This window comes from Terrapene carolina, unplaced genomic scaffold, assembly GCF_002925995.2.
Source record: "Terrapene carolina triunguis isolate 2854851 unplaced genomic scaffold, T_m_triunguis-2.0 Scaffold194, whole genome shotgun sequence".
Lineage (NCBI taxonomy): Eukaryota > Metazoa > Chordata > Testudines > Emydidae > Terrapene > Terrapene triunguis.
The window spans coordinates 2,900,905-2,917,660 of record NW_020664545.1 but is presented as its reverse complement, the minus strand read 5'-3'; the positions used below and the strand labels follow the sequence as shown (position 1 = coordinate 2,917,660).

The window sequence follows — 16,756 nt, the reverse complement described above, 5'->3', positions numbered from 1 at the left end:
TACAATAGAGAATCCTGTCTCTTACTTCCTAATTTGTAATACATATAGGAAACCATAGTAGCTTTATAACTTATTCTAAAACAAAAGGGTGACCATAATCACTCATAAGGATTGTTCTGGTCTGTCATTCCTTTCTGCTATTCAAAAGAGGTGGCTGACAGGATGAAATCAAATCATACATTAATTCTCATAGTACATTATAAAATCCAGCTCCTACACCAGCCTGTGGAATCCTTTGCATGTGAAACTGTGCACCCCCCCTCCCCAGCATGGGGCCAACCAGCCCGCTCTGCTCGGCGGCTCGTAACACGAACTGAGGGGGCGTCTGGCCTGAGCTGCTCCACCCTTCACCGAGGGTTAAATTCACCCCCTGCAGTGTGTCCCATGTGGGTAACAAGTAGGGTGACCAGATGTCCCGATTTTATAGGGACAGTCCCGATTTTGGGGTCTTTTTCTTATATAGGGTCCTATTACCCCCCTACCCTCGTCCCGATTTTTCACACCTGCTGTCTGGTCACCCTAGTAACAAGGGGCCCCATCACTGGGCCAGGGGGTGACTGTGCAAGGAGAGGGGGATGCTACTGCACCAGCACCAGGGCTATCGGCGGAGTGGGGGGGTAAAGTCTCTGTCTGTCTGTCTGTCCGCCCATCTATCAGCTAGTGAGACAGACAGACACTCTATCGTCTGTTCGTGTCATCCTCTGAGAGCAGAGTGCATAGACAGAGGACTCTGGGTATCTATCCATCCAGCAGCTCCTGCCTATCTGTCTGGCAACCTGTTGCTGTCTCTCCCCCAGCCAAGTCACTTCCCTGCTCCATGCCTCAGTTTCCCTGTCTGTAAAATAGGGATAATACCCCCCGAGGGGAATATCGAGGTGTAGTTAAAGCTTACGCTGCTCCCTAAAGATGCACAGCGCAGTGGCTATACTGTGACACGCTGCGTTTATTACCATATGCAACCCAAGGTGGGCCCAGGAGCCATGTATTTAAAACTTCACAAATGGGTGAAACGCTTCCGCGGTTGAAACACGCACACGGCACGAGGCAACATGCCTTGTGCTGCTTTCACAGCTGGGAAAAGGACACGGTTTTGCCAGCTGTAAAAACCAAGCGTTCGCCGGCAGCTGGTTCTTGAAGTGTGATAAGGAAAGTGTGTGGGAGCTTTAACTTCCCAGCATCCCCCGCAGCCACCCCTCCGCAGGTGTCAGCCACATCCCGGCCTGGTGCCAGCTCACACCAGCCCCTTAAGGGCTTTAGCTGCTGGCTTCCCGTGGGCCATCGGTGTCTTTCACAACAGGCCCCAGGCCCCAGCACTCGACGCGCACGCCTGAGAGCTGCCCAAAAGGGGGTGGGGGGGCACAAGCCAGCTGCAGGTTCTGGGCTGCAGGTTTAGGTTGTATCGGTTAGACCCGGTCGTTAATGCTGGAGCCTAGTTTTGAGCCAACCCCTCGGGGCAATGGGCCAGGGCAAAGGGTACTCAGCAGAGCTCTGTGTCTGGCCCATCAAGGTACCAAATGGGGGCGGGGCGGGGAAGAGCTCTCGCTCCTCTCCCTGGCTGAAGTAAGCTGTGCTCCCCCACAGCCCCACCTCCTCCTGGGTCAGCCGACCTAGCGCGTTGGGCTGGGCCCCTCTCTGTTTGAAACACAGCGACCGTCAATGCTCCCTGCGCCGCTCAGCACATGGCACAGTGGCTGGCGGCTCCCATCCAGCACCATGCCGGGCGAGGGCAATGGGAAAGCAGCCCCTGACCTTCCACCCAAATTCCCAGGGTGAGTGTCGCAAGCAACCCCCCAAAAATTGACTGGCCAAGTGGCCCTCTGGCCACGGCCCGGAGAGCTCACCCGGAACAGCTGCTCCTGGGGGCAGGTTCTGGTACCACAGAGCAGTGTAAGAGCTGAGCCTCACTCTTAGTGCAAATCCCATGCTAGTGAACTATGTCGGTGCGAGACTGACGGCCTGGCTCCACAGCCCTGGCCGGGACAGGTGGGCTACTCCCACACCCAGCAACATGCCCCAGCTCTGGCCCAGAGCTACCACTGCTCAGGGCAGGAACGGAGTTCAGAGCCAGCAACCAGGGCTCTCATTACAGGGGTCGGCAACCTTTCCGAAGTGCTGGGCCGAGTCGTCATTTATTCACTCTAATTTAAGGTTTCGCGTGCCAGTCATACATTTTAACGTTTTTAGAAGGTCTCTTTCTATAAGTCTATAATATAGAACTAAACTATTGTTGTATGGAAAGTAAATAAGGTTTTAAAAATGTTTAAGAAGCTTCATTTAAAATTCAATTAAAATGCAGAGCGCCCCGGACCGGTGGCCAGGACCCGGGCAGTGTGAGTGCCACTGAAAATCAGCTCGCGTGCCGCCTTCGGCACGTGTGCCATAGGTTGCCTACCCCTGGATTAGCTGCTGGTGGAGGATATTTGTGATCTGGGCCCCTGTGCACGGGCAAGTCTGAGACCCATTAAACTCATTCCACGCAGCCCATTGGATGGTCTGGAGCTACATACACCCGCCACCCCACCTCCCCCCGCCCCCACACTCAGTACAGCTGGACTTAAGTGGAAGGTGTCACTTCGTCACAGAAGGTACCAAATCCCGTAATTACCAACTTCCCAGCAGGACATCAAGGTGCTTCTCTGAAACAACCCATGTGGTTGATCACAACTGTGCTGTCGCTAGGGTAGAGGGGCCACTGGCTTGTTCCAGCCTGGCTGGGTGTGGGGTTAGTGAGTGAACAGGTGTGTTCCCAAGCTGGGTGGCTGAATGGGGTGACCGTGAGGGTGGATGAGGCTCATGGGTGGTGAGTGATTAGATGGCTGAACAAGCCACAGTGATGAGGTGGGAGGCACATGGGGCCAGCCACACAGGTTGAAATGCCCCAATGCCACTTGTTGTGGCTACTATCAGCCCCGCCCGGGGGACCCATGCTCCACGGCTAGCTCGCCATAGGCACCGGTGTCCTCCAGCCCTTAGAGAAACTCCTGCCACGTTCTGACCCCCGGGAGCTGGCGCGGGGGCTGGGCAACCGCCCGCGGCGGCCTCGGCTTATTGCCACAAGCTAGCCGCCGTTTGGAAAATTAAACGAACATGAGTCACAAGATGTTGGCAAGTGAGGCCGAGACTGAGGGGACAGGGGCAGAGACTGTCTCTGTGGACAGAGCCGCAGCTAGTGTCAAGGGGCCCAGCTCCAGCTGACACCGCTGGGGGCCGGTCCCCAGCTGTAAATTGGTGCTGTGTGATTGGCGTCACTGGGGCTGCACCAGTTTACGGCAGTGAAGGAACTGACCCACCCCCAGCCACTGGGCTTGATTCTCCTCTCACATCAGTGTTTGGTACCCAGTGTGTCTGCATTGAGGGCGTAGGAATTATTCCTGATTTACACCAGTGTGAGTGACGGGGATGCTGGCGCATTGTTTCTGACCTGGCTAGGGTCCTGAACTATCAGTGAGATGCAGGCAAACCCGGGTGACGTTGGAGGATGGGGGAAAAGTGGCTGATGATTAGATGCTAGGAGAGCTGGTGAGTGTTGGGCTGGGTGGGCAGAGGAATAAGTTAATAGATGAGTGGGGAGATGTGGATGGATGGCTGGGGGCGGACCTATGGCACGGGTGTGTGGATGAATGAGGGAGTAGCCATGTGGATGGATGAGGGAGGACATGGGGGTGGATATGGATGGGAGGACGAGGTGGATGAACAAGCCTAGGTGGGGAAAGATGAGTAGGTGGGCAGGCGGAGTGAAGAAATGGGTGAATGGAGTGCCTGGGTAGAGGCTAGATGACTTCATGAGCAGATGAATGGGCGGGTGAGCGGGAGGTTCGATTGCCGGTGAATGGGCGGGAGGTTGGATTGCTGCTGAATGGGTGGGTGAGCGGGAGGTTGGGTTGCTCGTGAATGGGCAGCTGAGCGGGAGGTTGGATTGCTGGTGAATGGGTGGTTCTGAGGATCCCAGGGAGATGGACTCTACAGTCCAATCATCCCTCTAAGAGCAGTATCACAATTGCCTCCCTGGGGCCAGCCTCACCGCAGGGCTTACAGCTTTGTGCCATGCAGACACTCAGGTTCCTCCAGTTCCGGCTGGGACCAGCCCTGGGTTGGGAAATACCTCCCACGAGGGAGCCAGGCCCGAGCAGTTTTGCTGAGAGACAGAGAGCGGACGAGCGCACACTATGCCCATGGCCGATACCTGCGTTCCAGCCCAGCTTGGGCCGATACCGCGCAGCGCCCAGGGACACACCTCGTCCAGACTGATGAAAACACAACCATATATTTTATAATAAATAATGTACAAATCTGCACCATTTATCAACATGCCTTGGCAAACCAGACCGTCCTGCACAGACCGTTGTCCCTAGCAGAACCCTGCCCCTGTGTTTCGACACTCCAGGAGCAGCCTGGCTGGGGGACAGGCCCCTGCGCTAATTCAGGCCAATTGCACTAACAGTTCCATGGACCAACACTGACCTGGGTCCAGCCAAGCAGAGCTGCCAGCTGTGGTGTGGGCTGGTCCCTGGCTGGGCAGGGCAGGGAGCTGACGGACACAAGGGCGGAGATTTGCAAATCACTGCGCATTACGGTTGTCTGGCGCAGTGAGTCAAGTGGGGGCAGGCATGTGCCGGATCCCGTTCTGGCGTGGAAACCTGCTCAGGGTCTGTTTGCCAAGGGGCATTTTCCCCCCTACCCACTTTTTCTTAATTTCCCCTTTTCTGGAGGGGAGGAACGTCGGTACCAGATGTGGGGAGGACTTATTTTACCCACCCAACCCATAGGAAATTAGGAAAGAAAATAATTTTGGTTTTAATTTTTGGCCACCCACCAAAGAAAAGATTGCTTGAAAAAACGGGCTGGTACCAACCGCCAGTGCTGCCGTAGAGAAGTCCGTATCTAGGGGTCCTGTGGTCTATTCTAGGGGAGAATCAGTTTGCTTTGCTTTATAATTCTGTTGCTTTTCGTACCCTGGCAGGGGTGGGGGTGGGGGCACTATGAAATGAATGCCAAATTTCTAGTTTTCTTCCTTTCCCTTTAGCACATCCAAGGGGGTTTCGTTTCCGGCCTGTGCTGCACTGACCCAAATCAAAGCCTTTACCAGAGGATGCTGTCAGGCTCTGTGTCTATGGGTTTCCTTAGCTGTGGCGCTAATCACCCTTTAGCTCGTTAATATTAACACAGGAAGGATGTAAAAAGATCTAATTTGCTTCTCCATATTGTTCACTTTCCCAATCTGAAAACAGGGACTGCTGGTCAGTTTCACGCTTGTCTCTAGTCCGTTTCAGACGCTGCTCTTGCTGCAGGGAGCAGGGAGGGTGAGGCTTGCCAGCAGGGGTGGGAGATGCTATTCCTGTCAAATTCACCTGTTCCCACTGAAATATCCGGTTTAAAAAATAAGCTCAGGGGCTGGTTCTCTCCAGGCGAGGGTCTGTGCGCCTCACGCTGGCAGCGTCCTCTGTAGCATATGATGGCTGGGTCAAAGTAAGTAACAGACCATCCTCTGGCTCTCTGCTGCCCCTGGCCGGTGCATGGTGCAAGCGGTGGGGACCATGGGCCTAGTTTGGGGGGGCAATGCCCCCCATTCACCCTCTGCCTGTTGTGGGGCAGGGGGCAAAGCAGGGGATGGGAGCAGACGTGTGGCGCTGAGCTAACTGCATGAATGCTGGGAAGCTCAGGGGGTGGATAACACAGGGCGCCAGCCCTACCTGCCCGCGCTAGCTCAGGGCCATTGAGAGCCCCGGGCGTGGGATGTTACCACAGGCCAGCGAGAACGGAGCAGGGAGGAGTCGGTTTGGAGAGACCAGCGACCGGTGCTGACTGTCCTGCTCTGGGCTCTACTCCCAGCCATGAGGTGCTTCCCCCACCTGAGTTTTCTAATGATAGGGAACAAGGGTCCCCCCCACCCCATGCCGACACTTCCTGCGAGGAAAGTCTGTGGGCTGGTGTCCCCCAAGCACTAGCAGAGTTTAGCTAGAAGCCTTGGGGGACAGTGACTTGGGTGGGGAGGGAGGGGGGACACTTTGGGAGGGGGGCAAGGTGGTGCTCTGCGTTAGAGACCCCAGGGAATGTTGTGAAAGGGTCTTTAAACCAGAATGGGAGTGTGGGGGGCAAGTGTGAGTTGTGGGGGGGCCAGCAGCGCTGGTGCCGCTCACTGCTGAGCCCGGATCAGGCCCATCCTTCTCCGGCTGCTGGGGGTCCGTCGGGTCTGGGTGGAGATCCCGGTCCTGAGGCCAGCGGGGTAGGCCACCACCTGGGAGGGGGCCCGCAGTTGCTCGTTGCCCCTCATCTCACGGCGGATCTCGGTCAGGGTGTCTACGGGTGAGCTGAGCAGGCGCTGGAAGAAGCTCTGCCGGGTGACGGGCTTCTCCTGGCAGTAGAAGCTCAGGGCCGTGCCCACGTCGGACTTCATCTCCCGGGAGAAGCCGTCAGACGTGCCGTCGAAGCAGCGGCCGATGGCGATCTCCTTGGCCAGCCGGGGGTTCTGGTCGGTGACCGTGTAGATGCCGTAGTTGTGGCCCAGTGGGTCCACAGGCGCCAGCATGTTGAAGACGGCGGTGTCGTTGTTCTCCACCACCGGCGGGTGGCGGCCCAGGTACTCCCGCAGGAGGCTGTTGACGGCGGTGCGGCGACAGCTGCCCTGAGGGACGATGGAGACCAAGGTGCGGTCGATCAGGCTCTGGTCGAAGAGCATCCCGCTGCATTTGAACTCCACGCAGGCGGCCGAGGTGTTGTAGATCTCCATGTCCCGGACGCTGCGGGTGTCCCGTAGGCCGTACAGCTGGCCACGTGTCCGGGGGTGGCTGCCACCCACGCTCCGGGACCTCACCATGTATTCCTGGGGGCCACTGATTTTCACCTTGATGTAGCAGGCCCTGAATTCCTGGGGGTTGGGCCACCAGGACAGGTAGTCGCCGGTCCAGGAGGCCAGGTCGCTCTCCTTGAAGGGCACGACGTTGTACTCGTACTTGTCCACCTCCACCCGGTAGAAACGGAAGTGGTTGTCGGCAACGGGCGCCTCCTCACACTCCCTCAGGCTCCGGTAGGCGTAGATGGGCCCGTTGACCTCGTCTATGTTGTTGGGGTTGGGCTTGGCCAGGTTGATCCGGAAGGCTGTCTTCTTGAGGCGGGGGTCGTCGTGGTCCGTCCGGCGGTAGCCCAGCTTGTTGAGGTAGGGCTGGGACACCCCCACGGCGTTGGGGTTGAGCTTGGGGCTGGAGGGCACCGCCTCCAGCTCCTCCCCGCCAATGGTGGCGGTCACGTAGGCCGTGTAGGCGTCGGCCCGCTGGCCGTCGCAGAAGGCCGGCAGGCAGGCTCCGTTGGGCCCGGTGAGGACGCTGTCGAAGCGCCCCCAGGCCCGGGGGTTGGAGGAGTAGCCGGGCTCAGGCTCCAGGTTGATGAGGGTGACGACCACTCCCTCCAGCTGCTCACTGGGGATGAACTTCTCGTTGATGTAGGCCCGGACTTTGACGAAGCAGCGGCGGCTCTCGGGCACGTCCAGGTTGAAGAGCCGCCTCTCCCGGATCTCCACGTTGCCGACCAAGAAGGCCCTCTCCTCCCGCTTGCCCCGCCGCTCCTTGGCCCGGCGGAAGGCGCCTTCCTCCTCCCACAGGCCTGTCTCGGGGTTCAGGGACCACAGCTTCATCTTCTGGAGGTGCTCGGGCATGCGGATCTGTTCCGCGTCCACCCGCACCTCCACCCGTCCCGTCTGCAGCACCTGGTTGGACTCGCTCTCCCAGAAGTCCACGGAGAACATGCCGTAGGTCCTCAGCGGGAAGAGATCCCCCTCGGCGTTCACGAAGTTGAGGTCGCTGGAGGCAGCGGCCGCCGTGGTGACGTCCCGGGGGTCCAGGAAGGTCACACTGGCCTTGACGGTGCCATTGTACACCTCCCCGTTGGGCCGGAGGAAGGATCCAGCTGGTATAACCATCTCCCCCACCGGCTCCTGGCCCTCCAGCTCCCCCAGCAGGATGATATTGGCCTGCGTGGGGTCCAGGTCCACCGGCTCTTTCTTCCGCATCACCTTGATGTCCTGGTAGACGGCGCCGCCCCGGGGGTCGAAGGGCAGGACCTTGACCGTGTCCACAAACTTCTGCAGCCGGTCCACGAACCGGACCACCAGCCGCCGCGTGTCCGGGGGCACGTCGATGGCAAAGGTGCCCTTGTAGCCGGTGAAGCCGATGTTCTCTTTGCCCAGGAAGATCTGGCCGAAGCGCAGCGGCTCCCCGTCGTCGGCCGCCGTCACCCGGCCGTGCACCAGGATCTTGGGCCGGGCGCATCTCTCGCAGCCGCACTTGGCCACCACCTTGACGGGCAGGACGGAGCCGGCGCAGTGGATCTCCCGCACCTCCATGCGCCGGACCCTGCAGCAGTGTCCCGCCCCATCCCGGCACTGCAGCTCGTCCTTCAGGCTCCCGGCGCAGCGGACATTGGGGCAGCGCCCCACGTTGTAGTACGGGGAGCGCCCGGCCTCCTGGAAGCACTCGCTGGGCAGCTTGATGAGGTATTCCTCCGGCTCGGCCTTGCAGCTCGGCTGCCCCTGGCCTGGGCCGGGGAGAGAAGAGAAGAGTCACGTCAGGGGCTGCGAGAGGAAATCCCTCCACAGCGCTTGACCGGTACCGAGATGCCAAACGCAGCGGCCTCTCCCCCACCGAGCACCAGACACCCCGTCCCCAATCCAGGCGAGTAGCACCCAGCTCCTTCTACAGCAAGGGGTAAAGCACGACTCACCCTGAGTCAGGTTGCTAGGGCCTGCCCCTGCCCCACCCCACCTCCAATCCCTCCGGGCAGCCAGCCCCCACGCTGCTGAACGGCTGACCTGGGATCCAGTGGCGGAAGCAACCCTACAATAATAAACCCAGGCTGGGCAGAGGCCTGGCAACCTCAAGTAGCCCTGGGGTCAAACTGCTGTGGAGCGTAGGTGCCAGGCCCTCCCCTGTGCCAGCCCCCCAGAGGACAGGAGCACATCACAGCCCAGCCGGGAGCTGCAGCTCGTCCTGCAGCAGCTCCCAGCTCTGGCTTGGCCGGTGCCGGGTTCACCACAGCTGCCCTCTGCTACTCAACCGGCTTCTTGCGCCCCGGGGCCTGAGGCTGTACCCTGAGGGCAGCCTGGGCTCTGATCCAGCCTCCACTGGCGTCATTGGAAAGTCTCTAACCAGAGTCAATGGCCTGTCAATCAACGGCCTTCATAGCTGGAGGAGATTCCTTCCCCGGCTCTCCCCAAGAGCGCTAGTGCAATGGCCGACCCGGGTGAGCTGGGGGTAGCGACCCCGTCTCCCGCCCAGCGGCCGCCCCAGGACTCACCAGTCACGGTCAGGAACGCGGGGGAGGATTTGATGGAGCCCACGTCAGTGCTGGCTTTGCAGTGATAGAATCCGGCCTGGTGCAGCTCCAAGTCCCGCAGCACCAAGCTGCCGTTGTACTTGTGGAGTTTCCGGTCCAGGAGCGTCCCGTTGTGGTACCTGCGGGAGACCGGCAAGCAAAGAGCATCAGCGACTGGGGGGTTGGAGCATCGGGTCGCGCCTGCTGCCCGGACAGCCGGCTGGACGGCTCCTGGGGGGAGGTTCCCCTGTACGCACAGACCCATCCCTTCCGTGCACCCCCCCCCACACACACACACCCCCTCAACCCCTACACACACACACCCAACCCCCCCACACCACCCACCACCCCTCCAACCACCACACACAACCCCCTGCTCCCGACACACACAACCCGCCTTTAGCCCTCCCACAACCCCCACCACCAGTCCAAGCCCCACCTCCACGTACACCCTCAACCCTCCCCCGCCCCCACCACAACCCCACACACACACACTCATGCTGCCGTCTGAACGTTAAAGCTGGATCTTCCCGCACATAGCTCTGCCGGTGCCCCTCACTCCCGACCTGCAGCCCCTTCCCCTGCTATTCCTGTCCTACAACACTGCCCCCACCTTGGTCTGGGAGGCCAGGCTAAGCCGGGGGCAAACCCAGGTCTCCCCCAAGGCCGATGGCGGTTGCCAAGGGCCGGCTCGTCCAGTTCCTGCAACTCACCAGTGATATTTTGTGGGCAGGGGGTTGCCGGAGGCCGCACAGCAGAGAGTCACGCCCTGGCCTGCCACCCGCACCTTGGACTCGGGGTGCATCACCATGTAGGGCTTCTCTGCCGGACAGAGAGGGAGCAGAAGAGGCAACGATGCCCCAGTGATGGCAACAACCATCCTCCCCCACCACTACTCCACTCCCATCCCCCCCCAAATCTGCTCCCACCCCACCCCGTGTTCCAGCTCACTCAGAAGTCAGGCCCTGAGTCTGCCCAGAATCCAGCTCCCGGCTCCCCCCAATTCAGCCTTACCCCCCCACACACACTTGTTGTCAGCTCCCCAAGAAGGCTCATGGCACCATCAGTCATGGGGGTCCTGTGCTTTAAGGGCTCCCTTTTGTAGCAACCTTCCCGGATGGGTCACCAGCGGGGCTTGAACCCGGGGTCTTTGTCCCTGCAGCGCAGACCTCTACCCACTGGAGCTCAAAGAGCAACTCCATTAGCAGGCAGCACTAGCAAGCTGTTGTCCTCTGAGTGGAGCAGTCCCTAGAGGGTGACATGGGACCCACACACACACCAGGCAGGGCCCCTCACCCAGCCTCTGGAGCGTGACCTGCACCGACGACCTCCTGGAGCCATTGGAGACAATCTGAGCCTCGCCCGGGGTGAACGTCTCCAACTGGACGCTGACATTGGCCCCGCTGCTGGCACAGACCCCCCGGATGCTGAAGCTGCCCCGGTGGTCGGTCCTGGCCAGCACGGCCTGTGGCTTGGCCTTGAGGGAGACCCGGGCATTGGCGAGGGCGGCCCCCTCGGTGCTCAGGACGGTGCCCACCAGGGTGTGATTCTGGCACGTGCAGCTGCTGCAGTTCTTGTTCGCCGCACCCAGGGCACAGCTCAGCTGGCAGGCTGGGGGCAGGGACAGAGGTGAATGCAATGAGAGTGGAACACGCTAGGACACCCCCGCTCCCCCGGGACAGAGTGGGAAGGGGGACCCTTGGGGGTCTGAGATGGGACCCACCGCCCTCCCCAAACTACCCACATGGCAGCAACAGGGCTCCTGACCCTTCCCAGGGAGGCTCAGCCCTTCCCAGGCACTTTCACCCCACAGCCCCTGCTCCTGGGGAATACCCAGGAGTGGATCATGGTGGCCCAGCCAGCTGGCCATTGTACGTCATTGGGAACGAGAGGCAGCTCGTGCTTAAAGGAGACCCACGGCTGGGTTGCCAGGGTGGTGGTGGTGGCTGGAGCCTAAGTGAGCAAGATGGGGGCATGGAGAGAGGTGGGTCGCACGCCCCCCTGTTGGGCCTGTGCTGCTCGGAGCTGGGGTCAGGCCTGTCTCTAAGTCCCAGAGGGGGGAGCGCTGGGCTCGGCTCAGTGCCAGCAGGGCAGGCCTTTCCCCTGTTATCACCCCCACCCTCCGGGCACCTGAGCTCCCTAGGGTAGTTCTGCCTTCGGTGCAGCGCCTCCTGCTGGCCAGCTGGGAATCAGCTCTTTTCCAGCATACCGAGCGCCCTCTGCAGGCCAGTATCTCCCCTGCCGCTGGCCCCGTGTCCCTCCCGGACCCCGGTGCTCTTTGCCTCGGGGTTCTGCCCCAGGAGTACCCCCTCGCTCTGGGCCTCCCCTCCCAGGGGAACCCCCAACCCTCTACACCCACCTTGCCTCAGTGGCTACTGCCAGTCGTCATCTAGCCCCTTTCCCTGGGGCCGACTGCAGTCTGCAATGGCCGCTCATCACTGGCAAGGGGTTAGGACCTGCCGCCTTTGCCTATTCCCAGGCTGCATCTCTGCAGCCCCAGTACCTCTGTAGGCCTTCACCAAGGCCTCAGCCTGGGGGGTTTACCAGCCTGGAGCTCCCCAGCTCCCCTTCCCCAGCACGGCTCCACCTCGGGTCCCTTGCTCCCAGGCAGCCAGGCCCTTCCCACTCCAGGGCTAGCGTGAGGCTTCTCCAGCTTCTGGCCCCCAGCCCTCTGATCAGGGCCAGCTGGGCCCTAGCGGAGCTGGCCCCCGCTGTGGCTGCGTCCCCAGTGAGCCTGGCTTGGCTGCTTTTAACCCCTGTTCTCCAGGAGTGGGGCAGTCACCCCACTACACTGCCCCACTCCGGGCCGGGGGAGGGGAGAGAGATGGGGACAGAGAGGAAACAGGCCGGGGATGGGGGGAGAGAACGGGGGAGAAGAGGCCAGGGGAAGCTCACTTGGTGGGTCATAACAGTCCTGCCTTTCTTACAGACGGGTTTGGACGAGATCTGAAAAGTGAGAAATTCCGAATACCCCTCAGAGCTGAGGGCAAAACAAAGGGTCCGGGTGAGCGGCTGGATTGGCTGGCTGGCTAGATGGGATGGATGGATGAATGGGATGGAGTAGGACCTAGTATAATATAATGGACAAGGGGCTGAGCTCAGGTCCCAACCATCTCACTCCAATTCACAAATCCAGGGGATTTTTGGACTGTCCTGAAGAACAACGGTTCCCCGCCCTTCCTGGGCAGCTGCCCTGTCAGATACCCCGAAATGCAGGTCAGGGATGACCTGCCTCCCCCAAACCCTGGCCACTCCAGAGGCTGGTCCCTCTTGCTGTGGGTGGCCCAGGGGAGGGAGCCCCAGCATGGCCAGTACCTGGGCAGGGTGTCCGGGCGCATTTCTGCACCTCCGAGGGGCGGCCGACGCAGTGGGAACTCTTGGATTTCTTGCAGCTCCGATGCCGGACTCGCTTCCCACCGCTACCGCAGCTCTTGGAGCAGGGGCTCCAGGCGCCCCACTCGCTCCACCCAGCATCTGGGGGTGGAGACACCAGCGACCCCATCAGGCAGCAGTTCCTCCATGCGCACGGCGCTGCACAGAGAATCCTGGAAACGGACCCGCGGGGAGAGCTCCCCCACGCTGCCCTGTGCATTGCCCTGAGCCTGGAGAACATGCCTGGTAGGGCAAGGGTGGGGGGATCCTCCTGCAGGCTCCCCCCTCGGCTGCTGAATCCTACTTAGGGGGCAGATGTGACCCTCCAGGGAACCCATGCTGGGTTGGCACTGAGCTCCATCTCCTTTGTCCTCGTTGACACCAGTGCAGAGTGAGCGTGAAACACAAGCAGAGTGCAATGGCAGCGGTTCACACCTGCTTTTGTACTGGTGTAGATGGCGATGCAAGGTGCCAGGCCATGGAGACGCGGAACGCGCCTTGCCTTGAGTTCCGTTGTGCCCCGAGCCGGGGATGTGACCAAAGTTGGTTTCACAAGAACTCCCCCACCCCTAGCCTGGCACGGCCCGAGGTCCCGGCCCCCTTGCGTTGGAGGATCATTCGAACCAATCCCCGCAGGCCCAGGGCCGGGGCGCTGTTCATTCCCGGCGTCAAGTTCCCAGGCTCAGCCTTCCGCACGCGCCTGCCAAACTATTTTTATGTCCTAGGCCTCTGCTACTTCAATTACCCTGACCAGCTCGCAGAGAACAGATGGCGTGGAAGCTGCCCATATGGACCCAGCGCTGAAGAGCTGGGTGTAAAGAAAAACTTGCCATGCATTGTGATAGGAGGGGGGAGTCAACCTAAAAAAATCCCCCCCCAGCTATGCAGAGATCTGGGGCCTGTTCCCACCAAGAACGTATCCAGCACTCAGAGCTGCCAGCCAGCCGCCATGAAAGAGTCCATTAAAAAGAGCCTTTGCCATAAAAAAAATAAAAAATCAGCCATTCTAGACCACAGGCACATGTCTGACATTCCTGCCTGTTGATGTACCGGCTGCATTGAGAGCCTTTATTGTTTAAAATGGGTTTTTTCCCTCCTTATTCCTGATTTAATGAACTGGTGAAAGAAAAAGTCCTTTAAAATAATTCAGCTGGTGGCTTTAAGAAAAGCTGAATGTGCCGTTGTGCCCAGACGTGGCATGGTACAGAATGGCACGTGCAGGAGTCTGAAATAACTCGGTGTGTGTAGGGGGCAGGGGAGACACTGGTGTTAAATTAGAGTAATTCATATTATTTGTGTGTGGTACTGGGAGCCCCAGGTATAGAATCGTAGGACTGGAAGGGACCTCGAGAGGTCGTCTAGTCCAGTCCCCTCCACTCAAGGCAGGACTAAGTATTATCTAGACCATCTCCGACAGGTGTTTGTCCAACCTGCTCTTAAAAATCTCCAATGATGGAGATTCCACAACGTCCCTGGGCAATTTATTCCCATGCTTAGCCACCCTGACAGTTAGGAAGCTTTTCCTAATGTCCAACCTAAACCGCCCTGGCTACAATTTAAACCCATTGCTTCTTGTCCTATCCTCAGAGATTAAGAAGAACAATTTTTCTCCCTCCTCCTTGTAACAACCTTTTATGTGCTTGAAAACTGTTCTCATGTCCCCTCTCAGTCTTCTCTTCTCCAGACTAAACAAACCCAGTTTTTTCAATCTTCCCTCACAGGCTGCATTTTTTAATCATTTGTGTTGCTCTTCTCTGGACTTTCTCCAATTTGTCCACATCTTTCCTGAAATGTGGCGCCCAGAACTGGACACAATACTCCAGTTGAGGCCTAATCAGCGCGGAGTAGAGCAGAAGAATTACTTCTTATGTCTTGCTTACAACACTCCTGCTAATACATCCCAGAATGATGTTTGCTTTTTTTGCAACAGCCTTACACTGTTGACGCATATTTAGCTTGTGAGCCACTATGATCCCTAGATCGCTCTACCCCAGTACTCCTTCCTAGGCAGTCATTTCCCATTTTGTCTGTGCGCAACTGATTGTTCCTTCCTAAGTGGAGGACTTTGTATTTGTCCTTATTGAATTTCATCCTATTTACTTCAGACCATTTCTCCAGTTTGTCCAGATCATTTTGAATTTTAATCCTATCCTGCAAAGCACTTGCAACCCCTCCCCGCTTGATATCACCCACAAACTTTATAAGTGTCCTCTCCATGCCATTAATCACTGATGAAGATATTGAACAGAACCGGACCCAGAACCGATCCCTGCAGGACCCCACTTGTTATGACTTTCCAGCATGACTGTGAACCACTGATAACCACTCTCGGGGAACGATTTTCCAAACAAAGGAGATTAATTGGGGTGGGGGAAGAGTGAGTGAGAGAGTGTGTGTGTGCGCACTGCCCCCTGCTGGCTGAGATTGTGCACACACGCATGGGGGTGCCCTCCCTGGGATGGAATCACAGCTGCTCCGCTGATCTTTGTCAGTCACTTTTTGGTGGGGGGCTGACGACCCCGCTGGGGCCTCGCTGTACGTCCAGCGCGTCTCTCTCCAAGAACCATCGGTGCCCCCCGCGCCCGGGCCTCACGCCGTGGCCAGCCGGCGAACGGGAGAGCTGAGCTCGGATCCCGGGACTGGGGCCTGTGCACAAGCCCCCCGGGTCGCCCAGCAGCCCCGCGGCCCGTTACCTGTGCAGGGCCCGGCGCTGCACGCCCGTCTCTGCGTGGCTTTCCCCGCACACTTGGGCTGCAACCCGGCCAGGGGCTGGCTGTGGAGGCAGCTGCGCTGTCGGGTCTGGAGCCCGCTGCCCCCGCAGGCGGGTCTGGAACAGGCGCTCCAGGCGGACCAGTGCGACCAGTCGTCGTGCTCTGGGGGGGGCAGGGGGACAAGAGGGGTTACTGGAGGGGGGCGCCCAGGGCAGAGAATCCCGGCGGGGAGAGTTACTGAAACCTGCCCGCTCTCGGGGCTGGGCCCAGGGACCCTTCGAGGCCCTGGAGTCAAGCATCTCCCCCCAACACTTCCCCGGCACTGGCCCAATAAGGGGCATGTTTGTAAACCCCCCCCCCCCCATCACCACCAGCAGCAGCACGGGGGGGTCCAGCTGCCCCAGATACCCCGGGGCCTTCCGCTGGGAGCAACTTTCCCAGCAGATGGACGATGCATTGGACGGGCTGGCAGGCAAAGGATTAACCCCCCTTCCCCGCAGGGCCGGCATGGTGGGGGGGGGACACTGACGCTGGTGCTGCGGGCGGTGAGAGGGAACGAGACCAGGGGGTCGCGATGGAAGAGACCAGCTGGATTTAACGCTCTCTCCCCCAGCGAGGGGGCAATGCAGGAGCTGGGCAGGAGGGGCCGGGGGCTGTTCAGTCCCTAGGAGGTGCCCGGGGGATGATCTGCGAATCCTCCCGTCCCCGGTAGACGGGCGGATGGGGGGCGGGCGCAGCAGGCGGCTGGAAGGGACCCGTCGCGGGGCTGAAGCCAAAGGCCGTGGTGCGGATGAGCGACGGGAGCCGCTCGGTGGCAGGGGATGGGGGCCGTGGGAGAGGGGACTGGGGGGAGCCATCCCTGCCTGTTGGGAGGTCCAGATCCATCGTCTGTGGCCATTGGCCAGCCGGGTGCATTAGTCCCTTCTTGGGGTGTGAGAGCAGCGTCTCCATGGCACTGCCGGGGTCCCCACACCAGGGCCATCCTCCAACCCCCCCAGGCCAGTCTAGTGTCCCGCCCTCGGCATGCTCCCCGGCACTGGTTGGTGGGGGTGGGAGGTGGAGGGACGGTGCCCAGTACACCCCCCCACACCCCGCTGCAGCATGCCCAGAACCCTGGGGTGCTCCCGGAGGGGTCATTTCATGGTCAGTAAGGGTTCTCTCAAGACACCCGGCTGGCAGCAGGGTCCTCAGCCTTCAGGGCCCAGGGGTCAGGAGGGAGGGCAGGGGCAGCCTGGGCCTCGCGCATCGCTGGGGTGGGGGTGGGGGGAAGCACCAGGGACTGGCAATGAATAGAGGAAGGACCCGGCACCCGTGGGCGCCCCTGGGCTGACACAAAATGGCAGGGTCGGCGGGGCCTGACACCCAGGAGG

At 59.8% G+C, this 16,756-nt stretch overlaps 1 protein-coding gene across 1 annotated transcript in view; it reads right to left on the bottom strand.

Annotated features, from left to right (window-relative positions):
- Window positions 1-4,245: 4,245 nt before the first annotated feature.
- Window positions 4,246-16,756, bottom strand: part of CILP2 (cartilage intermediate layer protein 2) — an 18,316-nt gene continuing 5,805 nt past the window's right edge. Inside the window, exons 4-9 of the mRNA XM_024219144.3 lie at window positions 15,369-15,548; window positions 12,619-12,777; window positions 10,600-10,914; window positions 10,017-10,125; window positions 9,286-9,443; window positions 4,246-8,526 (exon numbers count right to left, since the gene is read on the bottom strand). Of these exons, the coding sequence (XP_024074912.1) occupies window positions 6,134-8,526; window positions 9,286-9,443; window positions 10,017-10,125; window positions 10,600-10,914; window positions 12,619-12,777; window positions 15,369-15,548 (3,314 nt within the window). The 3' untranslated portion in view covers window positions 4,246-6,133. The remainder of the gene's footprint in view (window positions 8,527-9,285; window positions 9,444-10,016; window positions 10,126-10,599; window positions 10,915-12,618; window positions 12,778-15,368; window positions 15,549-16,756) is intronic.